Raw genomic sequence first — 26,278 nt, forward strand, 5'->3', positions numbered from 1 at the left:
GGATTGAATTGATTTTTATTGAGTAATACTGTAATACTCACCATGCACACAATTGGAGTCACATACTTCAGCAAGTGCTTAATCAAGGGGAAAGGTCGATACCCAATCATGTCCTCAAGGTTATCATAGAAATGTTCTGAGCCTGTGGAGTAGACATTACAGTGAGGAGAGGGAATTATAAACATCAATAGATTCACCATTAACATATTGAGAGCTACAATACTAACTATACAGACCTTTTATGTGGATTTATAACACTCACCGTAAATCCAACCGACACACAGAGACTGCAGTATGGCGAAGAGAAGCAGAGTCATCCCACTGCAAGCATAGTAATCAAACACCTGGAAGACATAGAGGCCACCCTACACAGGCCAGGATGTGGAGGAGGTACAAGCAGAAGATCAAACTCATATTAAAAGGACACCAACACTCGAAAATGTTTCTTTGTCACATGTCTCAGTTGTTGTCTCATTATTGTCTAATTGTAACTTTCAAGTTGTTGGTTACAATTGATATGCCTTTATGAGTACTCAATTATAATGAGATGTGGGTGATCTAATGGTACAACACTTGACAGTAGATTAAGAGGTTGCATGTTCAAATCCCTCCATGTGTCGCTTTGGATGATAAATCAATGTATTATTGTAATACAACAAAGATGATTTCCTACCTCTGTGACCATCACCAGGCCACTGAAGAAGCACCCTGCACTAATACCAAGGAGTAGAAGTTTACGCCGATGCCCAACATGAAAGAAGGAAGGATGCATGTCGGAGATAGCCGTAATCAGAGCCTCCAGACCTACAAACTGAAACAGAGAATAAACTTAACTGTCAACTGACTAACTTTTGTGAATTGAAGAGATTTCAGTACTTGCCTGACTGTCTAACCCAAGTAAGATGATCATAAGAAAGAAAAGAATGGCCCAAAGCTGAGGTACTGGCATCATGGCCACTGCACGAGGATACGCAATAAATGCAAGGCCAGGACCTGAGGTAAAAAAAAAAAAACGTGTGAACAAGTGTGCATGAGTTTCCTGAGTTAGGAGTACATTTTGTAACAATCATACATGCATTTCATGTTAGTCCTGATGGTTTATTGATAGCTGATGCATTTGTCTTGTATATCTTTACTCTGACCTGACTCAGCCACTGTTGATATGTCACTTCCCTGCTCGTACGCCATGAATCCCAGCACAGAGAAGATAGCAAAGCCAGCAACAAAGCTGGTTCCGCTGTTAAGAAGGCACAGGTACACACAATCCCTGAGAAAGACAATCCGTCATTTATTAGGACCATATTGTATACATTGTATAGTGTATATTCTCTTTCCGCTCCTTTTCACTATGACCTCTTCACTCACTTGTAACAGTTGTTGTTGTACTTATTGTAGCTGCCAAGAGCAGTAAGGCACCCAATGCAAATAGCATAAGAATAAAATATTTGTGTTCCAGCATCCATCCACACCTGCAAGACCAAGTGACAGACAATGATAAAAGTCTAACATCTTAGATACATTATTAACTGAAGACGTATTAGATAATACCCAATTGCTCTGAAAGTGCCAAGTCAAAGAAAGGAATTGTTAAGATGAGTTCAAGACAAGTTCAAGACAAAATCTATGTATTTATTACACAAATGTGTGGTGCAGGTGTGTGCTACACTCAAGTTGAGTATCACAGAAGACTGGACCATGAATACAGGAAATCAAGAGAGTGTATGTTACACAATATGGGAGGGTACAATATGATTAACATTGCCCTTGCAGGCACTGAAAAAGGACACAGAATGCCAGATAGCTTTTGTTTAGGTCTTTAGATAGGGCTCCTAGAAATGGCCTTGTCACTCCTTCTATTTTCCTCATTCAAAGTTGCATGGCATTATACACTTTGGTAATATTGTGACATCTGATCTACCCTAGTGTCACAGGCATTTCCTAGTCTCTTCTTACAAAGATCCAACTTATGCCTGTACAGGCATAATAAAACAGTATAATGACAGTTTATCAATGATACAAGAAACATGATTAATAGCTAGGCATATTTCTCTCCTGGACATAAATGAGCGAAGCAGGTTCAGGCATGGCACTCGATCATATCACCCATCGCCGTGTTCTTATCCCATAGGCTTAGCTTAATAGGCGGCGCTATAAAGTCGTCACATGCACGCACCCGCATCCTCGTTTACCTTTGTGTTCTGCGCTGCTGCCACCCACCACCATCTCCTTCTCCCCTATGTGGTCTGTCTGTCCTCCCCGTGGGGAATTTAACTTGTTGCTCCCTGCCTCATGTCATGCATGTGTAGTGAAGGCAGGGAGCGCTTCCCCATGTACATCCATTCCGCCAATGTGAAACCATTTGTCATGTGTACGAATAAATGGTGAAATCAATCCCGTGAGTGTCTTGACTGAATCAAGGGTTATGTGCTCATGAGCTTAATATTGCAAGGTATAGCTCAAACATTGTTTATTATATTCAGAACATTTCCAACAGTATAGAAGTAATAAAGTAATCACTATCTTTAATTGTTAACTGATTAATGGTCAGTTTTCTTCACAACCTGGAGCCCTCTATGTAACCAAGAATGTGTGGATGTGTAGGTGGAAGGCTAGACACACAGGTTTAGTAACCAAGGAGGTCATTCTTACCTGAGGGTCAGCAAGACGGGCTGGGTCAGGATACAGGTAGAACTTGATACCATCTATGGCCCCTGGCAGTGTGAGTCCGCGGACTAGCAACACCCCCAGCATCACATAGGGGAAGGTGGCAGTGATGTAAACCACCTGAGAGAGAACCAGTTTTGAGTCTGGTCTTGCACATCCAATACATCACTAGTATTCATGGTAAACACCTGCCTTACCTTTCCTGTTGACTTCACTCCCTTCCAGACACAGAAGTAACAGATGATCCAAGACAACAGAAGACAAAGTGCCAGCTCCCACCGTATGCTGCCAAGCTCATGAATGCTGCTTGTGAGATTCAAAACTCTTCTTCTGTAAAGCATAGTGTCAGTTACAATTCAAAATGACTTAATGTAGAATACTCTGTTAGTGCTTCATACATATTCATTTAAATTTAGCAAATGCATTAACTCGTTATATCTTGTAGACTTACTCCCAGAATTCCCTAACTGGCGATGTTGCATTCTCTTCTTTGGTCCAATTTAGATGGCCAATATTTCGTTCAAACTCAACGCAATTCCCTGTTCATAACAATTGTTCAATTGATCAATTGTTTCATGATTAGGAAACTTTACATCTCGATTTCTATGAGGATAACCAAGTGCAAATATACCTGTGTTCCAGCTATTTTTACAACTAGCCCATGGGAGTTCAGGCTCAAAACAAGAAAACAGGTAGAAGAATGCCCAGGCCAGTATGATGATGTAATAAATGCTGGAATAGAGAACAACCACTTGGCTTCCATATCCTAGGCCTAGAAAGGAAAAGTACACATTTAAGAACATACCCAATTATATTTACAATCTATGTAGTACAAAAGAAGTTTTAAAAAAAAGTCAAAACTGATTAAAATCCTTCTTACTTAGACCAAATGACTACATCAAATGATTCCAATACAATTTGGTATTTTAATTGGTTGAAAGGAAATTTGTCACGCAATCAAAATGCATTCATCCAGTTAAGCTGTAACTACAAAGGATGTAGGTCTCTATTAAAATCACACATTCAGATAAATCATTGATGTGGCTGTAAATGTATTTCATACAGGAATTCCCTCAAAAAATAATAAGTGATGTAATAGTGTGGGCCCATGTAATACAGTTTAAGCTGATCCAAGACTTAAATCAATGATCAGTTTTTTTCTATATAAAGTAATTTATCTTTAATCTTTATTAAAGAAGACTTTCCATCCATGTATTGTTGTGTTTTAATCTTACATGGTAATTTAACTGAGGATGTCATGTTTTGGCGAAGATTTCACCCCCTGGTGCCAAAAATTACCCATTCCTCAAGCACACTTCCCGTTCACTTCCCCACTTATTCGCCCCTTAGTGTTCCATTGTTACCTTCAAAGAGAGGGCATATTTTCCGCCAGCATGTGATGCTCCCCTGTGTGGTGTACTGGCCCAAGGATGTCTCAAGGAGAAACAGTGGAATGCCACAAGTGAAAAGGAAAAGTGTATATGGAATGAAGAACACCCCTTAGGAATAAAACAAATTACTAGTCACAAATCAGAAACAAAAGTATAGCACAATTTCAGCACGCCACCAGGATTTATGCTGAACCAGATAAGAATTCTGTTACTTTGCACAAATGATTTGAAATGACACAAGCTTAAGTACAAAATCAATTTAAATAATCATCGAACAAACTAAACTCACCCCCTCCGTTTTTGTAGCACAGGTATGGAAATCTCCACACATTACCCAGGCCTATGATTTGTCCTGCTACGGCCAGGAGGAATTCTAACTTGCTGGACCACTGGCCTCGTGGCTGGGGGCTTGGGGCTGGGTGGACTGTACTCAAGTCCTGGGGTTCCAGTTTAAACATCATCTCATGCTCATGGAGATTCTCAGTGACACTCGCAATCACGCTGAAACAAAATATTTTAAACACTTATGCAGGCCCAGGAACACAGATTTCCAGTGTTATATAATTTGAGGTGAGTATTGTTCAAACTGCTAAACAATATGAGCTCATGTTCAAAATATGACTAGAAGACCCACAGCACAGCTGCACTGCTTTGGGACAAGGGTATTTGTGTCATCAATGAAGCTTTTGTTATTTGCTTTGAAAGTTGTGCAAGTGGGATGAAGATTGGAAAATATGATAAATTATATTCTGAATATCATTTCATTGTACTTTCAGTTTTTTTTGTGTACGTTTAGCATATGAAGCACTTTCAATCTAAGTGTAAGTGTTTAAGTAGGTGTAAAATGATCTCCTTACCACATATCCTATTTGGTAAGTACATTACTGCTGTTCATACATCTCATTAAGGGATGTTTGAAAACAATTGAAGCCTGATAAATCTTACAGGATGATTATACGCAATCATGAATCATTCATTAGGATTCCTCCGTAAGGAGGAAACCTATTGTTAGGGGCCAAGCAGCGAAGCTGCGAGGCACCTATTGTAATTGGTAGTATTATTATTATTAGGGGCCAAGCAGCGAAGCTGCGAGGCACCTATTGTAATTGGTAGTATTATTAGGGGCCAAGCAGCGAAGCTGCGAGGCACCTATTGTAATTAGGGGCCAAGCAGCGAAGCTGCGAGGCACCTATTGTAATTGGTAGTATTATTAGGGGCCAAGCAGCGAAGCTGCGAGGCACCTATTGTAATTGTTAGTATTATTATTATTATTATTCTTAAGACTGGGTGTCTATGGCAGGCCCTAGAAGCGCTTGGTCGAAAGTTGTGAAATTTGGCACACTCATTAGGGACAGTCCCCCGGTCCAAGTCACAAAGTTTCATGTCCCATACTTTGGCACTCTAGCGCCACCAACGGGTCAAAGTTGGAGTTGTGTTTACACACGCAACTTTTGAACCGTATGTCCCATTTTCAAAAATGAGGTACCATTGGATTCCCTGGATCAAGCCGAGTGCAATGCACACCATGGCGTCAATTTCCGGTTATATAGATTTTCCGCTATTTCCGGTTTTATCAAAAACCTTTAAAAGCCTACTCCTCCTACCAATTTTGTCAAATCTTCTTCAAAATTACCAGATATGATCTTCAGACCAAGCTTCACAAAAGTTATCGAAGGATATTTGATTTTCAAAACCGTTTGTCCGGTATAGCCAATCAAATTCTGCAGAAAAGCCGCCAAACAGGAAGTGAAGCCATATCTCAGAAGTTCTTTGAAGCAGTGACACCAAAGTTGGTACGCCTACTCGGAACTTTATTCTAAGGATGTTCTCCAAAAATGGTGTCATGTGACTAAAAGGGGGCGTGGCCGGAAGCATAAACGTGTTTTGGCTAATAACTGTTGAAGTATTTACCTTAATAAAGTAATTTCTTTGTCTCTTGATTTCTTGTGAGATATCAAGCCTGGCCATTGATAACTTTTCATAATAACCGAATTGATGCGGCCGCCATTTTGGATTTCATGGAAAATATCAATATTCATCATATTTTTTACATGTTTTTTTTTTCTCAAATCCTCTCAATCCTCTTAAACTTCTTCAACTTTCAAATCCTTCTTCTTCCTCAATCTTTCAGCTACAGCCACCATTTAAACTTTAAAATGATGAGAAAACACTAAACTATTGTTTCTGTAATTCAGCCTTTTGATATCTTTTCAACTTTTTTTAATATCACTGATTATGTTTCATTAGTTTTTCAAACCGTTTCTGAGATTTACATGGGTGTCTATGTGAGAGTCTAGAGTGCTGACTGAAACGCTTAGAGTGGAGGGGAGCTTCGAAATCAGTTTCAAAAAGTATTTCTAGTTTGCCAGCATTGCCACAATTTTCACTCTTCATGCTTCATTTTTGGATCAATAGATAGCTAATTATGTGTTGGTCGTAGACAGTTGTCTGTGGAATCCAACAAACTTACACATTTTTTCAGAGCCCCACGAAAGCGAGACAAAGTCCAACTCTCGCCCCATAGAGCCCAATGCAAATCTAGTGACACATTTCTCAGACAAAGCACAAGGACGACGATTTCTAAACTGCCAGTAGAGTCGTATTTCTTTCCGCACAGACATATAAAGGACATCTCTGGTTTCGGCAGAGTCTTGGGTCTCGGAAAATATCCTCATTTTTTTTATCGGACTTATAGTTTTGCGTCTAGGTTCACTTGTTTGAGGTGTGGATGCTAGGTAAATGTATATTATTCTCTCTGCCAAGCTTGTTAGCAATCATAGCTGCACCATCACCGTGGCAACCAAACAAACACGTTTGAGACCAATGTAAAATCTAGGGACACATTTCTCAGAAAAAGCACAAGGAAGACGATTTCTAAACTGCCAGTAGAGTCGTATTTCTGACCGCACAGACATATAAAGGACATCTCTGGTTTCGGCAGAGTCTTGGGTCTCGGAAAATATCCTCATTTTTTTTATACGACTTATAGTTTTGCGTCTAGGTTAACTTGTTTGAGGTGTGGATGCTAGGTAAATGTATATTATTCTGTCTGCCCAGCTTGTTAGCAATCCTAGCTGCACCATCACCGTGGCAACCAAACAAACACGTTTTTGAAACTGCTGGTAGAGTCCTATTTCTGACCGCACAGACATATAAAGGATATCTATGGTATGGTGTAAGATCACCGCAAGAGTTGGATTTACTGCTTCATTTTGAAAACTGAGTCGATCATACGAGGTAAGACAAGTTTCTTTACATGTGTTATCAATATTGTCAACATTGTTCAAATTAAAAGTCAAATGTTTTAGTTACGAAGCATTTATTTGTAGAACTAGGACTGGAGTGACGTGAGCAAAAAGAAGAACGATTTAGCTAATTTTGGGAAACCTGGATAACAAACATTAGCTAGGACCACCATGTACACTTTAAGCTAAATATTTATAACTTTTTGGGCAATTTAGCCGATTGTGGAATATAGTAAAACCTTGATAGTTACGCGGAGGAGTAACTATGCTGCTAGTTAGTTTTTCGACTTCACCCAATCGGTGCTTGTTGACAGGCAAGCAGCAAATCTCTTCTTATATCAACTTTTTTGTGTGTGTGAAGTAAATAGTTACTAGCAATACTATGTCATATTTTAGCTAAAGATCAATAACTTTTTGGGCCAATGTTGTTGCTTCCGTACATTTGCCTGAGGTTGGGATAGGTAGGTTCAGAACTGCCTGGAAACTGGTGTGCTACTGCAGTTGGATAAGTTTAGCTTGTTGATTTTCTCATGTCATGAAACATCCTTCTATATTTTTGCAGATAGCTATACCCATCCATCATACAGACGTGATTTTAGGATGTTTGTATCTTACTATTCGCAAGGAAGGTGTGAAAGGGCTGTCCACAGTTCAACGTTATGGTTTATCGGATTTGGGAAGAACACACTGCAGGCTACTAATTTTTTTTTTCTGTTGTAGAGGTGAAGGAAGACTATCCCTGCAAGAGGAGGAGGCAGCTGACTGTTGATTACCACACAGGAGGAGGACCTACTGAACCAGGAACTGCTGGAGGAAGACCAGGACGAGGAGGAGATGGAAAAATGAGATTGAACCTGATACCCAGCCAGGAACATCATCTGGGTATGTATCAATGTATATTATTTGTTTCTGTTTCCCATAAGACTAATACTCATAATAATCGGATTATTATGCTAAAACCTGTAGTCCCTCCTTTGTCGTCACTTCACACAACCCATATTCCCTAGAATGGAAAAAATCCTGTAACACAGTGGTTCTCAAATCGGTCCTCAGGTACCACCTGTCCTGCATATGAGATGTTTTCCTGCTCCAACACACCTGATGAAATAAATGGGTCGTTATCTAGCTCTGTAGAAGCCTGGTAACAAACATGCATTTGAATCAGGTGTGTTGGAGCAGGGAAACATCTAAAACATGCAGAACAGGTGGTATTTGAGGACAGATTTGAGAACCACTGCCTGGCTATGCTATGGCTATGATCGTAAAAATAGGACTGAAAATAAAACAAATGTAGTTTCTTGCGCGCCGAAATGTAATGGCAAACGACTTTGCTTGCTTTGCAATAGGAACTGTTTTCCGTTTTGGCAGTCATCTGAGTGTGACCAGTATCGCGACAAGGCGTAGATGAAAAAGGATGTGTTTATTGGTGTTGTCTTCCCCCTGCCTCTTTATCTCCCTGTCTTCTCCCTCTCCTTTCTCAACAGGGATTGCAGTTGAGTTTATGCATTTATATATCTTCTGCTTTGCAGTTATTTATTAAAAAAAATATTTACAGTAGAAAGTTTGTTGTTTTGCTGAGATATCATTCCCCTCACAGTTTAATGTTCAAAACAAATAAAGTGTGTGTTTTATTGAACACATAAAATGCATATTTCAGTGGTGGTGTCCGTTATTTTCAGATGCAATTTATTGAATGCAAAGGTATTTGAGAAGTGGTGATGTGAAATGAATCTTGACATTCTAAATGCTTTAGCCTGTTTTCTCATTCATCACTAGAATGGTCATAACTTTTAAACAATACATTTATATCTGTCTGCTATTCTATATTAACCACACAATTATGTAAGTGTCATACACTCAGGCAGCGGCGAAGCCGCCAAACGAGACGCAAGAGCCTATCTCAGCAACCATTTGTGCGATTGTCACCAAACTTGGGTTCCATCGTTCCCACGAGGAGCAGAGGAGGCCTGTGGTGTTATACCAGAAAAAAACACTTTGAACACTCAGTACTTTGGAACGCAAACAGATATTTCAACCAAACTAGGTGTGTTGCATGAGTGCAACAGGTTATTGTGACTTAATTGTTGTGCAAGTGCTATGGAGGCCATGTCCTGCTCTGGACTGCTTGGCCCCTCCATTGCTGCTTGCAGCTATATTTAGGGGCCAAGCAGCGAAGCTGCGAGGCACCTATTGTAATTGGTAGTATTATTATTATTATTATTATTATTATTCTTAAGACTGGGTGTCTATGGCAGGCCCTAGAAGCGCTTGGTCGAAAGTTGTGAAATTTGGCACACTCATTAGGGACAGTCCCCTGGTCCAAGTCACAAAGTTTCATGTCCCATACTTTGGCACTCTAGCGCCACCAACGGGTCAAAGTTGGAGTTGTGTTTACACACGCAACTTTTGAACCGTATGTCCCATTTTCAAAAATGAGGTACCATTGGATTCCCTGGATCAAGCCGAGTGCAATGCACACCATGGCGTCAATTTCCGGTTATATAGATTTTCCGCTATTTCCGGTTTTATCAAAAACCTTTAAAAGCCTACTCCTCCTACAAATTTTGTCAAATCTTCTTCAAAATTACCAGATATGATCTTCAGACCAAGCCTCACAAAAGTTATCGAAGGATATTTGATTTTCAAAACCGTTTGTCCGGTACAGCCAATCAAATTCTGCAGAAAAGCCGCCAAACAGGAAGTGAAGCCATATCTCAGCAGTTCTTTGAAGCAGTGACACCAAAGTTGGTACGCCTACTCGGAACTTTATTCTAAGGATGTTCTCCAAAAATGGTGTCATGTGACTAAAAGGGGGCGTGGCCGGAAGCATAAACGTGTTTTGGCTAATAACTGTTGAAGTGTTTACCTTAATAAAGTAATTTTTTGTCTCTTGATGTCTTGTGAGATATCAAGCCTGGCCATTGATAACTTTTCATAATAACCGAATTGACGCGGCCGCCATTTTGGATTTCATGGAAAATATCAATATTCATCATATTTTTAACATGGTTTTTTTTTCTCAAATCCTCTCAATCCTCTTAAACTTCTTCAACGTTCTTCTTCCTCAATCTTTCAGCTACAGCCACCATTTAAACTTTAAAATGATGAGAAAACACTAAACTATTGTTTCTGTAATTCAGCCTTTTGATATCTTTTCAACTTTTTTTAATATCACTGATTATGTTTCATTAGTTTTTCAAACCGTTTCTGAGATTTACATGGGTGTCTATGTGAGAGTCTAGAGTGCTGACTGAAACGCTTAGAGTGGAGGGGAGCTTCGAAATCAGTTTCAAAAAGTATTTCTAGTTTGCCAGCATTGCCACAATTTTCACTCTTCATGCTTCATTTTTGGATCAATAGATAGCTAATTATGTGTTGGTCGTAGACAGTTGTCTGTGGAATCCAACAAACTTACACATTTTTTCAGAGCCCCACGAAAGCGAGACAAAGTCCAACTCTCGCCCCATAGAGCCCAATGCAAATCTAGTGACACATTTCTCAGACAAAGCACAAGGACGACGATTTCTAAACTGCCAGTAGAGTCGTATTTCTTTCCGCACAGACATATAAAGGACATCTCTGGTTTCGGCAGAGTCTTGGGTCTCGGAAAATATCCTCATTTTTTTTATCGGACTTATAGTTTTGCGTCTAGGTTCACTTGTTTGAGGTGTGGATGCTAGGTAAATGTATATTATTCTCTCTGCCAAGCTTGTTAGCAATCATAGCTGCACCATCACCGTGGCAACCAAACAAACACGTTTGAGACCAATGTAAAATCTAGGGACACATTTCTCAGAAAAAGCACAAGGAAGACGATTTCTAAACTGCCAGTAGAGTCGTATTTCTGACCGCACAGACATATAAAGGACATCTCTGGTTTCGGCAGAGTCTTGGGTCTCGGAAAATATCCTCATTTTTTTTATACGACTTATAGTTTTGCGTCTAGGTTAACTTGTTTGAGGTGTGGATGCTAGGTAAATGTATATTATTCTGTCTGCCCAGCTTGTTAGCAATCCTAGCTGCACAATCACCGTGGCAACCAAACAAACACGTTTTTGAAACTGCTGGTAGAGTCCTATTTCTGACCGTACAGACATATAAAGGATATCTATGGTATGGTATAAGATCACCGCAAGAGTTGGATTTACTGCTTCATTTTGAAAACTGAGTCGATCATACGAGGTAAGACAAGTTTCTTTACATGTGTTATCAATATTGTCAACATTGTTCAAATTAAAAGTCAAATGTTTTAGTTACGAAGCATTTATTTGTAGAACTAGGACTGGAGTGACGTGAGCAAAAAGAAGAACGATTTAGCTAATTTTGGGAAACCTGGATAATAAACATTAGCTAGGACCACCATGTACACTTTAAGCTAAATATTTATAACTTTTTGGGCAATTTAGCCGATTGTGGAATATAGTAAAACCTTGATAGTTACGCGGAGGAGTAACTACGCTGCTAGTTAGTTTTTCGACTTCACCCAATCGGTGCTTGTTGACAGGCAAGCAGCAAATCTCTTCTTATATCAACTTTTTTGTGTGTGTGAAGTAAATAGTTACTAGCAATACTATGTCATATTTTAGCTAAAGATCAATAACTTTTTGGGCCAATGTTGTTGCTTCCGTACATTTGCCTGAGGTTGGGATAGGTAGGTTCAGAACTGCCTGGAAACTGGTTTGCTACTGCAGTTGGATAAGTTTAGCTTGTTAATTTTCTCATGTCATGAAACATCCTTCTATATTTTTGCAGATAGCTATACCCATCCATCATACAGACGTGATTTTAGGATGTTTGTATCTTACTATTCGCAAGGAAGGTGTGAAAGGGCTGTCCACAGTTCAACGTTATGGTTTATCGGATTTGGGAAGAACACACTGCAGGCTACTAATTTGATTTTTTTTCTGTTGTAGAGGTGAAGGAAGACTATCCCTGCAAGAGGAGGAGGCAGCTGACTGTTGATTACCACACAGGAGGAGGACCTCCTGAACCAGGAACTGCTGGAGGAAGACCAGGACGAGTAGGAGATGGAAAAATTAGATTGAACCTGATACCCAGCCAGGAACATCATCTGGGTATGTATCAATGTATATTATTTGTTTCTGTTTCCCATAAGACTAATACTCATAATAATCAGATTATTATGCTAAAACCTGTAGTCCCTCCTTTGTCGTCACTTCACACAACCCATATTCCCTAGAATGGAAAAAAATCCTGTAACACAGTGGTTCTCAAATCGGTCCTCAGGTACCACCTGTCCTGCATATGAGATGTTTTCCTGCTCCAACACACCTGATTGAAATAAATGGGTCGTTATCTAGCTCTGTAGAAGCCTGGTAACAAACATGCATTTGAATCAGGTGTGTTGGAGCAGGGAAACATCTAAAACATGCAGAACAGGTGGTATTTGAGGACAGATTTGAGAACCACTGCCTGGCTATGCTATGGCTATGATCGTAAAAATAGGACTGAAAATAAAACAAATGTAGTTTCTTGCGCGCCGAAATGTAATGGCAAACGACTTTGCTTGCTTTGCAATAGGAACTGTTTTCCGTTTTGGCAGTCATCTGAGTGTGACCAGTATCGCGACAAGGCGTAGATGGAAAAGGATGTGTTTATTGGTGTTGTCTTCCCCCTGCCTCTTTATCTCCCTGTCTTCTCCCTCTCCTTTCTCAACAGGGATTGCAGTTGAGTTTATGCATTTATATATCTTCTGCTTTGCAGTTATTTATAAAAAAAAATATTTACAGTAGAAAGTTTGTTGTTGTATGTTTTGCTGAGATATCATTCCCCTCACAGTTTAATGTTCAAAACAAATAAAGTGTGTGTTTTATTGAACACATAAAATGCATATTTCAGTGGTGGTGTCCGTTATTTTCAGATGCAATTTATTGAATGCAAAGGTATTTGAGAAGTGGTGATGTGAAATGAATCTTGACATTCTAAATGCTTTAGCCGGTTTTCTCATTCATCACTAGAATGGTCATAACTTTTAAACAATACATTTATATCTGTCTGCTATTCTATATTAACCACACAATTATGTAAGTGTCATACACTCAGGCAGCGGCGAAGCCGCCAAACGAGACGCAAGAGCCTATCTCAGCAACCATTTGTGCGATTGTCACCAAACTTGGGTTCCATCGTTCCCACGAGGAGCAGAGGAGGCCTGTGGTGTTATACCAGAAAAAAACACTTTGAACACACAGTACTTTGGAACGCAAACAGATATTTCAACCAAACTATGTGTGTTGCATGAGTGCAACAGGTTATTGTGACTTAATTGTTGCGCAAGTGCTATGGAGGCCATGTCCTGCTCTGGACTGCTTGGCCCCTCCATTGCTGCTTGCAGCTATATTTAGGGGCCAAGCAGCGAAGCTGCGAGGCACCTATTGTAATTGGTAGTATTATTATTATTAGGGGCCAAGCAGCGAAGCTGCGAGGCACCTATTGTAATTGGTAGTATTATTATTATTATTATTATTATTATTATTATTATTAAGACTGGGTGTCTATGGCAGGCCCTAGAAGCGCTTGGTCGAAAGTTGTGAAATTTGGCACACTCATTAGGGACAGTCCCCTGGTCCAAGTCACAAAGTTTCATGTCCCATACTTTGGCACTCTAGCGCCACCAACGGGTCAAAGTTGGAGTTGTGTTTACACACGCAACTTTTGAACCGTATGTCCCATTTTCAAAAATGAGGTACCATTGGATTCCCTGGATCAAGCCGAGTGCAATGCACACCATGGCGTCAATTTCCGGTTATATAGATTTTCCGCTATTTCCGGTTTTATCAAAAACCTTTAAAAGCCTACTCCTCCTACCAATTTTGTCAAATCTTCTTCAAAATTACCAGATATGATCTTCAGACCAAGCTTCACAAAAGTTATCGAAGGATATTTGATTTTCAAAACCGTTTGTCCGGTATAGCCAATCAAATTCTGCAGAAAAGCCGCCAAACAGGAAGTGAAGCCATATCTCAGCAGTTCTTTGAAGCAGTGACACCAAAGTTGGTACGCCTACTCGGAACTTTATTCTAAGGATGTTCTCCAAAAATTGTGTCATGTGACTAAAAGGGGGCGTGGCCGGAAGCATAAACGTGTTTTGGCTAATAACTGTTGAAGTATTTACCTTAATAAAGTAATTTCTTTGTCTCTTGATGTCTTGTGAGATATCAAGCTTGACCATCGATAATATTTCATAACAACCGAATTGACGCGGCCGCCATTTTGGATTTCATGGAAAAGTGTAAAAACCTTTTACACGCCCCAAATTTTGTCCAATGTTTACTAAATTTGGCACAGATGATCTTCAGACCAAGCTTCACAAAGGTGTCTGATGGATTTTCAAATTTTCGAAACCGTTTGTTCGGTAGAGCCGATCAAAGGCGGCGGCGAAGCCACAAAAGACACGTTAGAGCGTAACTCAGCAACCATTTTAGCGATTGTCACCGAACTTGGGTTCCATCGTTCCCAAGAGGATCAGAGGAGGCCTGTGGTGTTACACCGGAAAAAAACACTTTAAACACTCAGTACTTTGGAACGCAAACAGATATTTCAACCAAACTTGGTGTGTTGCATGAGTGCAACAGGTTATTGTGACTTAATTGTTGCGCAAGTGCTATGGAGGCCATGTCCTGCTCTGGACTGCTTGGCCCCTCCATTGCTGCTTGCAGCTATATTTAGGGGCCAAGCAGCGAAGCTGCGAGGCACCTATTGTAATTGGTAGTATTATTATTATTATTATTATTATTATTCTTAAGACTGGGTGTCTATGGCAGGCCCTAGAAGCGCTTGGTCGAAAGTTGTGAAATTTGGCACACTCATTAGGGACAGTCCCCTGGTCCAAGTCACAAAGTTTCATGTCCCATACTTTGGCACTCTAGCGCCACCAACGGGTCAAAGTTGGAGTTGTGTTTACACACGCAACTTTTGAACCGTATGTCCCATTTTCAAAAATGAGGTACCATTGGATTCCCTGGATCAAGCCGAGTGCAATGCACACCATGGCGTCAATTTCCGGTTATATAGATTTTCCGCTATTTCCGGTTTTATCAAAAACCTTTAAAAGCCTACTCCTCCTACAAATTTTGTCAAATCTTCTTCAAAATTACCAGATATGATCTTCAGACCAAGCCTCACAAAAGTTATCGAAGGATATTTGATTTTCAAAACCGTTTGTCCGGTACAGCCAATCAAATTCTGCAGAAAAGCCGCCAAACAGGAAGTGAAGCCATATCTCAGCAGTTCTTTGAAGCAGTGACACCAAAGTTGGTACGCCTACTCGGAACTTTATTCTAAGGATGTTCTCCAAAAATGGTGTCATGTGACTAAAAGGGGGCGTGGCCGGAAGCATAAACGTGTTTTGGCTAATAACTGTTGAAGTGTTTACCTTAATAAAGTAATTTTTTGTCTCTTGATGTCTTGTGAGATATCAAGCCTGGCCATTGATAACTTTTCATAATAACCGAATTGACGCGGCCGCCATTTTGGATTTCATGGAAAATATCAATATTCATCATATTTTTAACATGGTTTTTTTTTCTCAAATCCTCTCAATCCTCTTAAACTTCTTCAACGTTCTTCTTCCTCAATCTTTCAGCTACAGCCACCATTTAAACTTTAAAATGATGAGAAAACACTAAACTATTGTTTCTGTAATTCAGCCTTTTGATATCTTTTCAACTTTTTTTAATATCACTGATTATGTTTCATTAGTTTTTCAAACCGTTTCTGAGATTTACATGGGTGTCTATGTGAGAGTCTAGAGTGCTGACTGAAACGCTTAGAGTGGAGGGGAGCTTCGAAATCAGTTTCAAAAAGTATTTCTAGTTTGCCAGCATTGCCACAATTTTCACTCTTCATGCTTCATTTTTGGATCAATAGATAGCTAATTATGTGTTGGTCGTAGACAGTTGTCTGTGGAATCCAACAAACTTACACATTTTTTCAGAGCCCCACGAAAGCGAGACAAAGTCCAACTCTCGCCCCATAGAGCCCAATGCAAATCTAGTGACACATTTCTCAGACAAAGCACAAGGACGACGATTTCTAAACTGCCAGTAGAGTCGTATTTCTTTCCGCACAGACATATAAAGGACATCTCTGGTTTCGGCAGAGTCTTGGGTCTCGGAAAATATCCTCATTTTTTTTATCGGACTTATAGTTTTGCGTCTAGGTTCACTTGTTTGAGGTGTGGATGCTAGGTAAATGTATATTATTCTCTCTGCCAAGCTTGTTAGCAATCATAGCTGCACCATCACCGTGGCAACCAAACAAACACGTTTGAGACCAATGTAAAATCTAGGGACACATTTCTCAGAAAAAGCACAAGGAAGACGATTTCTAAACTGCCAGTAGAGTCGTATTTCTGACCGCACAGACATATAAAGGACATCTCTGGTTTCGGCAGAGTCTTGGGTCTCGGAAAATATCCTCATTTTTTTTATACGACTTATAGTTTTGCGTCTAGGTTAACTTGTTTGAGGTGTGGATGCTAGGTAAATGTATATTATTCTGTCTGCCCAGCTTGTTAGCAATCCTAGCTGCACAATCACCGTGGCAACCAAACAAACACGTTTTTGAAACTGCTGGTAGAGTCCTATTTCTGACCGTACAGACATATAAAGGATATCTATGGTATGGTATAAGATCACCGCAAGAGTTGGATTTACTGCTTCATTTTGAAAACTGAGTCGATCATACGAGGTAAGACAAGTTTCTTTACATGTGTTATCAATATTGTCAACATTGTTCAAATTAAAAGTCAAATGTTTTAGTTACGAAGCATTTATTTGTAGAACTAGGACTGGAGTGACGTGAGCAAAAAGAAGAACGATTTAGCTAATTTTGGGAAACCTGGATAATAAACATTAGCTAGGACCACCATGTACACTTTAAGCTAAATATTTATAACTTTTTGGGCAATTTAGCCGATTGTGGAATATAGTAAAACCTTGATAGTTACGCGGAGGAGTAACTACGCTGCTAGTTAGTTTTTCGACTTCACCCAATCGGTGCTTGTTGACAGGCAAGCAGCAAATCTCTTCTTATATCAACTTTTTTGTGTGTGTGAAGTAAATAGTTACTAGCAATACTATGTCATATTTTAGCTAAAGATCAATAACTTTTTGGGCCAATGTTGTTGCTTCCGTACATTTGCCTGAGGTTGGGATAGGTAGGTTCAGAACTGCCTGGAAACTGGTTTGCTACTGCAGTTGGATAAGTTTAGCTTGTTAATTTTCTCATGTCATGAAACATCCTTCTATATTTTTGCAGATAGCTATACCCATCCATCATACAGACGTGATTTTAGGATGTTTGTATCTTACTATTCGCAAGGAAGGTGTGAAAGGGCTGTCCACAGTTCAACGTTATGGTTTATCGGATTTGGGAAGAACACACTGCAGGCTACTAATTTGATTTTTTTTCTGTTGTAGAGGTGAAGGAAGACTATCCCTGCAAGAGGAGGAGGCAGCTGACTGTTGATTACCACACAGGAGGAGGACCTCCTGAACCAGGAACTGCTGGAGGAAGACCAGGACGAGTAGGAGATGGAAAAATTAGATTGAACCTGATACCCAGCCAGGAACATCATCTGGGTATGTATCAATGTATATTATTTGTTTCTGTTTCCCATAAGACTAATACTCATAATAATCAGATTATTATGCTAAAACCTGTAGTCCCTCCTTTGTCGTCACTTCACACAACCCATATTCCCTAGAATGGAAAAAAATCCTGTAACACAGTGGTTCTCAAATCGGTCCTCAGGTACCACCTGTCCTGCATATGAGATGTTTTCCTGCTCCAACACACCTGATTGAAATAAATGGGTCGTTATCTAGCTCTGTAGAAGCCTGGTAACAAACATGCATTTGAATCAGGTGTGTTGGAGCAGGGAAACATCTAAAACATGCAGAACAGGTGGTATTTGAGGACAGATTTGAGAACCACTGCCTGGCTATGCTATGGCTATGATCGTAAAAATAGGACTGAAAATAAAACAAATGTAGTTTCTTGCGCGCCGAAATGTAATGGCAAACGACTTTGCTTGCTTTGCAATAGGAACTGTTTTCCGTTTTGGCAGTCATCTGAGTGTGACCAGTATCGCGACAAGGCGTAGATGGAAAAGGATGTGTTTATTGGTGTTGTCTTCCCCCTGCCTCTTTATCTCCCTGTCTTCTCCCTCTCCTTTCTCAACAGGGATTGCAGTTGAGTTTATGCATTTATATATCTTCTGCTTTGCAGTTATTTATAAAAAAAAATATTTACAGTAGAAAGTTTGTTGTTGTATGTTTTGCTGAGATATCATTCCCCTCACAGTTTAATGTTCAAAACAAATAAAGTGTGTGTTTTATTGAACACATAAAATGCATATTTCAGTGGTGGTGTCCGTTATTTTCAGATGCAATTTATTGAATGCAAAGGTATTTGAGAAGTGGTGATGTGAAATGAATCTTGACATTCTAAATGCTTTAGCCGGTTTTCTCATTCATCACTAGAATGGTCATAACTTTTAAACAATACATTTATATCTGTCTGCTATTCTATATTAACCACACAATTATGTAAGTGTCATACACTCAGGCAGCGGCGAAGCCGCCAAACGAGACGCAAGAGCCTATCTCAGCAACCATTTGTGCGATTGTCACCAAACTTGGGTTCCATCGTTCCCACGAGGAGCAGAGGAGGCCTGTGGTGTTATACCAGAAAAAAACACTTTGAACACTCAGTACTTTGGAACGCAAACAGATATTTCAACCAAACTAGGTGTGTTGCATGAGTGCAACAGGTTATTGTGACTTAATTGTTGCGCAAGTGCTATGGAGGCCATGTCCTGCTCTGGACTGCTTGGCCCCTCCATTGCTGCTTGCAGCTATATTTATTAGGGGCCAAGCAGCGAAGCTGCGAGGCACCTATTGTAATTGGTAGTATTATTATTATTATTATTATTATTATTATTATTATTATTCTTAAGACTGGGTGTCTATGGCAGGCCCTAGAAGCGCTTGGTCGAAAGTTGTGAAATTTGGCACACTCATTAGGGACAGTCCCCTGGTCCAAGTCACAAAGTTTCATGTCCCATACTTTGGCACTCTAGCGCCACCAACGGGTCAAAGTTGGAGTTGTGTTTACACACGCAACTTTTGAACCGTATGTCCCATTTTCAAAAATGAGGTACCATTGGATTCCCTGGATCAAGCCGAGTGCAATGCACACCATGGCGTCAATTTCCGGTTATATAGATTTTCCGCTATTTCCGGTTTTATCAAAAACCTTTAAAAGCCTACTCCTCCTACCAATTTTGTCAAATATTCTTCAAAATTACCAGATATGATCTTCAGACCAAGCTTCACAAAAGTTATCGAAGGATATTTGATTTTCAAAACCGTTTGTCCGGTATAGCCAATCAAATTCTGCAGAAAAGCCGCCAAACAGGAAGTGAAGCCATATCTCAGCAGTTCTTTGAAGCAGTGACACCAAAGTTGGTACGCCTACTCGGAACTTTATTCTAAGGATGTTCTCCAAAAATGGTGTCATGTGACTAAAAGGGGGCGTGGCCGGAAGCATAAACGTGTTTTGGCTAATAACTGTTGAAGTATTTACCTTAATAAAGTAATTTCTTTGTCTCTTGATGTCTTGTGAGATATCAAGCTTGACCATCGATAATATTTCATAACAACCGAATTGACGCGGCCGCCATTTTGGATTTCATGGAAAAGTGTAAAAACCTTTTACACGCCCCAAATTTTGTCCAATGTTTACTAAATTTGGCACAGATGATCTTCAGACCAAGCTTCACAAAGGTGTCTGATGGATTTTCAAATTTTCGAAACCGTTTGTTCGGTAGAGCCGATCAAAGGCGGCGGCGAAGCCACAAAAGACACGTTAGAGCGTAACTCAGCAACCATTTTAGCGATTGTCACCGAACTTGGGTTCCATCGTTCCCAAGAGGATCAGAGGAGGCCTGTGGTGTTACACCGGAAAAAAACACTTTAAACACTCAGTACTTTGGAACGCAAACAGATATTTCAACCAAACTTGGTGTGTTGCATGAGTGCAACAGGTTATTGTGACTTAATTGTTGCGCAAGTGCTATGGAGGCCATGTCCTGCTCTGGACTGCTTGGCCCCTCCATTGCTGCTTGCAGCTATATTTATTATTATTATTCTTAAGACTGGGTGTCTATGGCAGGCCCTAGAAGCGCTTGGTCGAAAGTTGTGAAATTTGGCACACTCATTAGGGACAGTCCCCTGGTCCAAGTCACAAAGTTTCATGTCCCATACTTTGGCACTCTAGCGCCACCAACGGGTCAAAGTTGGAGTTGTGTTTACACACGCAACTTTTGAACCGTATGTCCCATTTTCAAAAATGAGGTACCATTGGATTCCCTGGATCAAGCCGAGTGCAATGCACACCATGGCGTCAATTTCCGGTTATATAGATTTTCCGCTATTTCCGGTTTTATCAAAAACCTTTAAAAGCCTACTCCTCCTACAAATTTTGTCAAATCTTCTTCAAAATTACCAGATATGATCTTCAGACCAAGCCTCACAAAAGTTATCGAAGGATATTTGATTTTCAAAACCGTTTGTCCGGTACAGCCAATCAAATTCTGCAGAAAAGCCGCCAAACAGGAAGTGAAGCCATATCTCAGCAGTTCTTTGAAGCAGTGACACCAAAGTTGGTACGCCTACTCGGAACTTTATTCTAAGGATGTTCTCCAAAAATGGTGTCATGTGACTAAAAGGGGGCGTGGCCGGAAGCATAAACGTGTTTTGGCTAATAACTGTTGAAGTGTTTACCTTAATAAAGTAATTTTTTGTCTCTTGATGTCTTGTGAGATATCAAGCCTGGCCATTGATAACTTTTCATAATAACCGAATTGACGCGGCCGCCATTTTGGATTTCATGGAAAATATCAATATTCATCATATTTTTAACATGGTTTTTTTTTCTCAAATCCTCTCAATCCTCTTAAACTTCTTCAACGTTCTTCTTCCTCAATCTTTCAGCTACAGCCACCATTTAAACTTTAAAATGTTGACAAAACCCTAAACAATTTTTTCTGTAATTCAGCCTTTTGATATATTTTCAACTTTTTTTAATATCACTGATTATGTTTCATTAGTTTTTCAAACCGTTTCTGAGATTTACATGGGTGTCTATGTGAGAGTCTAGACTGCTGACTGAAACGCTTAGAGTGGAGGGGAGCTTCGAAATCAGTTTCAAAAAGTATTTCTAGTTTGCCAGCATTGCCACAATTTTCACTCTTCATGCTTCATTTTTGGATCAATAGATAGCTAATTATGTGTTGGTCGTAGACAGTTGTCTGTGGAATCCAACAGACTTACACATTTTTTCAGAGCCCCACAAAAGCGAGACAAAGTCCAACTCTCGCCCCATAGAGCCCAATGCAAATCTAGTGACACATTTCTCAGACAAAGCACAAGGACGACGATTTCTAAACTGCCAGTAGAGTCGTATTTCTTTCCGCACAGACATATAAAGGACATCTCTGGTTTCGGCAGAGTCTTGGGTCTCGGAAAATATCCTCATTTTTTTTATCGGACTTATAGTTTTGCGTCTAGGTTCACTTGTTTGAGGTGTGGATGCTAGGTAAATGTATATTATTCTCTCTGCCAAGCTTGTTAGCAATCATAGCTGCACCATCACCGTGGCAACCAAACAAACACGTTTGAGACCAATGTAAAATCTAGGGACACATTTCTCAGAAAAAGCACAAGGAAGACGATTTCTAAACTGCCAGTAGAGTCGTATTTCTGACCGCACAGACATATAAAGGACATCTCTGGTTTCGGCAGAGTCTTGGGTCTCGGAAAATATCCTCATTTTTTTGATTGGACTTATAGTTTTGCGTCTAGGTTAACTTGTTTGAGGTGTGGATGCTAGGTAAACGTATATTATTCTCTCTGCCAAGCTTGTTAGCAATCATAGCTGCACCATCACCGTGGCAACCAAACAAACACGTTTTTGAAACTGCTGGTAGAGTCCTATTTCTGACCGCACAGACATATAGGATATCTATGGTATGGTATAAGATTACCGCAAGAGCTGGATTTACTGCTTCATTTTGAAAACTAAGTCGATCATACGAGGTAAGACAAGTTTCTTCACATGTGTTATCAATATCAATATTGTCAACATTGTTCAAATTAAAAGTCAAAGTTTTTAGTTACGAAGCATTTATTTGTAGAACTACAGTAGGACTGGAGTGACGTGAGCAAAAAGAAAAACGATTTAGCTAATTTTGGGAAACCTGGATAATAAACATTAGCTAGGACCACCATGTACACTTTATGCTAAATATTTATACCTTTTTGGGGCAATTTAGTCGATTGTGGAATATAGTAAAACCTTGGTAGTTACGCGGAGGAGTAACTACACTGCTAGTTAGTTTTTCGACGTCACCCAATCGGTGCTTGTTGACAGGCAAGCAGCAAATCTCTTCTTATATCAACGTTTTGTGTGTGTGTGTGAAGTAAATAGTTACTAGCAATACTATGTCATATTTTAGCTAAAGATCAGTAACTTTTTGGGCCAATGTTGTTGCTTCCGTACATTTGCCTGAGGTTGGGATAGGTAGGTTCAGAACTGCCTGGAAACTTGTGTGCTACTGTACAGTAGTTGGATAAGTTTAGCTTGTTGATTTTCTCATGTCATGAAACATCCTTCTATATTTTTGCAGATAGCTATACCCATCCATCATACAGACATGATTTTAGGATGTTTGTATCTTACTATTCGCAAGGAAGGTGTGAAAGGGCTGTCCACAGTTCAACATTATGGTTTATCGGATTTGGGAAGAACACACTGCAGGCTACCAATTTGATTTTTTTCTGTTGTAGAGGTGAAGGAAGACTATCGCTGCAAGAGGAGGAGGCAGCTGACTGTTGATTACCAGCACAAAGGAGGAGGATCTACTGAACCAGGAACTGCTGGAGGAAGACCAGGACGAGATGGAAAAATGAGATTGAACCTGATACCCAGCCAGGAACATCATCTGGGTATGTATCAATGTATATTATTTGTTTCTGTTTCCCATAAGACTAATACTCATAATAATCAGATTATTATGCTAAAACCTGTAGTCCCTCCTTTGTCGTCACTTCACACAACCCATATTCCCTAGAATGGAAAACATCCTGTAACACAGTGGTTCTCAAACCGGTCCTCAGGTACCACCTGTCCTGCATATGAGATGTTTCTGCTCCAACACACCTGATTCAAATAAATGGGTTGTTATCTAGCTCTGTAGAAGCCTGGTAACAAACATGCATTTGAATCAGGTGTGTTGGAGCAGGGAAACATCTAAAACATGCAGAACAGGTGGTATTTGAGGACAGGTTTGAGAACCACTGCCTGGCTATGCTAATCGTAAAAATAGGACTGAAAATAAAACAAAAGTAGTTTCTTGCGCGCCGAAATGTAATGGCAAACGACTTTGCTTGCTTTGCAATAGGAACTGTTTTCAGTTTTGGCAGTCATCTGAGTGTGACCAGTATCGCGACAAGGCGTAGATGAAAAAGGATGTGTTTATTGGTGTTGTCTTCCCCCTGCCTTTTTATCTCCCTGTCTTCTCCCTCTCTTCTCTCAACAGGGATTGCAGTTGAGTTTATGCATTTAAATATATATTCTGCTTCGCAGTTATTTATAAAAAAAATGATTTACAGTAGATAGTTAGAAAGTTTGCTGTTGTATGTTTTGCTGAGATATCATTCCCCTCACAGTTTAATGTTCAAAACAAATAAAGTGTGTGTTTTATTGAACACATAAAATGCATATTTCAGTGGTGGTGTCCGTTATTTTCAGGTGCAATTTATTGTATGCAAAGGTATTTGAGAAGTGGTCATGTGAAATGAATCTTGACATTCTAAATGCTTTAGCCTGTTTTCTCATTTATCACTAGAATGGTCATAACTTTTAAACAATACATTTATATCTGTCTGCTATTCTATATTGCCCACACAATTATGTAAGTGTCATACACTCAGGCAGCGGGGAAGCCGCCAAACGAGACGCAAGAGCCTATCTCAGCAACCATTTGTGCGATTGTCACCAAACTTGGGTTCCATCGTTCCCACGAGGAGCAGAGGAGGCCTGCAGTGTTATACCAGAAAAATAACTTTGAACTCTCAGTACTCTTGAACGCAAACATATATTTCAACCAAACTTGGTGTGTTGCATGAGTGCAACAGGAATTGTGACTTAATTGTTGCGCAAGTGCTATGGAGGCCATGTCCTGCTCTGGACTGCTTGGCCCCTCCATTGCTGCTTGCAGCTATATTTAGGGGCCAAGCAGCGAAGCTGCGAGGCACCTATTGTAATTGGTAGTATTATTAGGGGCCAAGCAGCGAAGCTGCGAGGCACCTATTGTAATTGGTAGTATTATTATTATTATTATTCTTAAGACTGGGTGTCTATGGCAGGCCCTAGAAGCGCTTGGTCGAAAGTTGTGAAATTTGGCACACTCATTAGGGACAGTCCCCTGGTCCAAGTCACAAAGTTTCATGTCCCATACTTTGGCACTCTAGCGCCACCAACGGGTCAAAGTTGGAGTTGTGTTTACACACGCAACTTTTGAACCGTATGTCCCATTTTCAAAAATGAGGTACCATTGGATTCCCTGGATCAAGCCGAGTGCAATGCACACCATGGCGTCAATTTCCGGTTATATAGGTTTTCCGCTATTTCCGGTTTTATCAAAAACCTTTAAAAGCCTACTCCTCCTACAAATTTTTTCAAATATTCTTCACAATTACCAGATATGATCTTCAGACCAAGCCTCACAAAAGTTATCGAAGGATATTTGATTTTCAAAACCGTTTGTCCGGTACAGCCAATCAAATTCTGCAGATAAGCCGCTAAACAGGAAGTGAAGCGATATCTCAGCAGTTCTTTGAGGCAGTGACACCAAAGTTGGTACGCTTACTCTGAACTTTATTCTAAGGATGTCCTCCAAAAATGGTGTCATGTGACTAAAAGGGGGCGTGGCCGGAAGCATAAACGTGTTTTGGCTAATAACCGTTGAAGTGTTTACCTTAATAAAGTAATTTCTTTGTCTCTTGATTTCTTGTGAGATATCAAGCCTGGCCATTGATAACTTTTCATAATAACCGAATTGATGCGGCCGCCATTTTGGATTTCATGGAAAATATCAATATTCATCATATTTTTTACATGTTTTTTTTTTCTCAAATCCTCTCAATCCTCTTAAACTTCTTCAACTTTCAAATCCTTCTTCTTCCTCAATCTTTCAGCTACAGCCACCATTTAAACTTTAAAATGATGAGAAAACACTAAACTATTGTTTCTGTAATTCAGCCTTTTGATATCTTTTCAACTTTTTTTAATATCACTGATTATGTTTCATTAGTTTTTCAAACCGTTTCTGAGATTTACATGGGTGTCTATGTGAGAGTCTAGAGTGCTGACTGAAACGCTTAGAGTGGAGGGGAGCTTCGAAATCAGTTTCAAAAAGTATTTCTAGTTTGCCAGCATTGCCACAATTTTCACTCTTCATGCTTCATTTTTGGATCAATAGATAGCTAATTATGTGTTGGTCGTAGACAGTTGTCTGTGGAATCCAACAAACTTACACATTTTTTCAGAGCCCCACGAAAGCGAGACAAAGTCCAACTCTCGCCCCATAGAGACCAACGCAAATCTAGTGACACATTTCTCAGACAAAGCACAAGGACTACGATTTCTAAACTGCCAGTAGAGTCGTATTTCTGTCCGCACAGACATATAAAGGACATCTCTGGTTTCGGCAGAGTCTTGGGTCTCGGAAAATATCCTCATTTTTTTGATTGGACTTATAGTTTTGCGTCTAGGTTAACTTGTTTGAGGTGTGGATGCTAGGTAAACGTATATTATTCTCTCTGCCAAGCTTGTTAGCAATCATAGCTGCACCATCACCGTGGCAACCAAACAAACACGTTAGAGACCAAT

At 39.9% G+C, this 26,278-nt stretch overlaps 1 protein-coding gene across 1 annotated transcript in view; it reads right to left on the bottom strand.

Moving 5' to 3' along the window:
- slc6a22.1 (solute carrier family 6 member 22, tandem duplicate 1) overlaps positions 1–26,278 on the bottom strand; it is a 34,226-nt gene that overhangs the window by 1,858 nt on the left and 6,090 nt on the right. The window contains exons 2-13 of the mRNA XM_084705647.1: positions 4,345–4,556; positions 4,029–4,163; positions 3,296–3,436; positions 3,116–3,203; positions 2,862–2,994; positions 2,650–2,784; positions 1,366–1,469; positions 1,143–1,267; positions 881–993; positions 674–811; positions 263–365; positions 42–142 (exon numbers count right to left, since the gene is read on the bottom strand). Coding sequence (XP_084561773.1) covers positions 42–142; positions 263–365; positions 674–811; positions 881–993; positions 1,143–1,267; positions 1,366–1,469; positions 2,650–2,784; positions 2,862–2,994; positions 3,116–3,203; positions 3,296–3,436; positions 4,029–4,163; positions 4,345–4,516 — 1,488 coding nt within the window. The 5' untranslated portion in view covers positions 4,517–4,556. The remainder of the gene's footprint in view (positions 1–41; positions 143–262; positions 366–673; positions 812–880; positions 994–1,142; positions 1,268–1,365; positions 1,470–2,649; positions 2,785–2,861; positions 2,995–3,115; positions 3,204–3,295; positions 3,437–4,028; positions 4,164–4,344; positions 4,557–26,278) is intronic.

Source organism: Hypomesus nipponensis, chromosome 9 (genome assembly GCF_054491055.1).
Source record: "Hypomesus nipponensis isolate SF chromosome 9, ASM5449105v1, whole genome shotgun sequence".
In the NCBI taxonomy this organism is placed as follows: Eukaryota; Metazoa; Chordata; class Actinopteri; order Osmeriformes; family Osmeridae; genus Hypomesus; species Hypomesus nipponensis.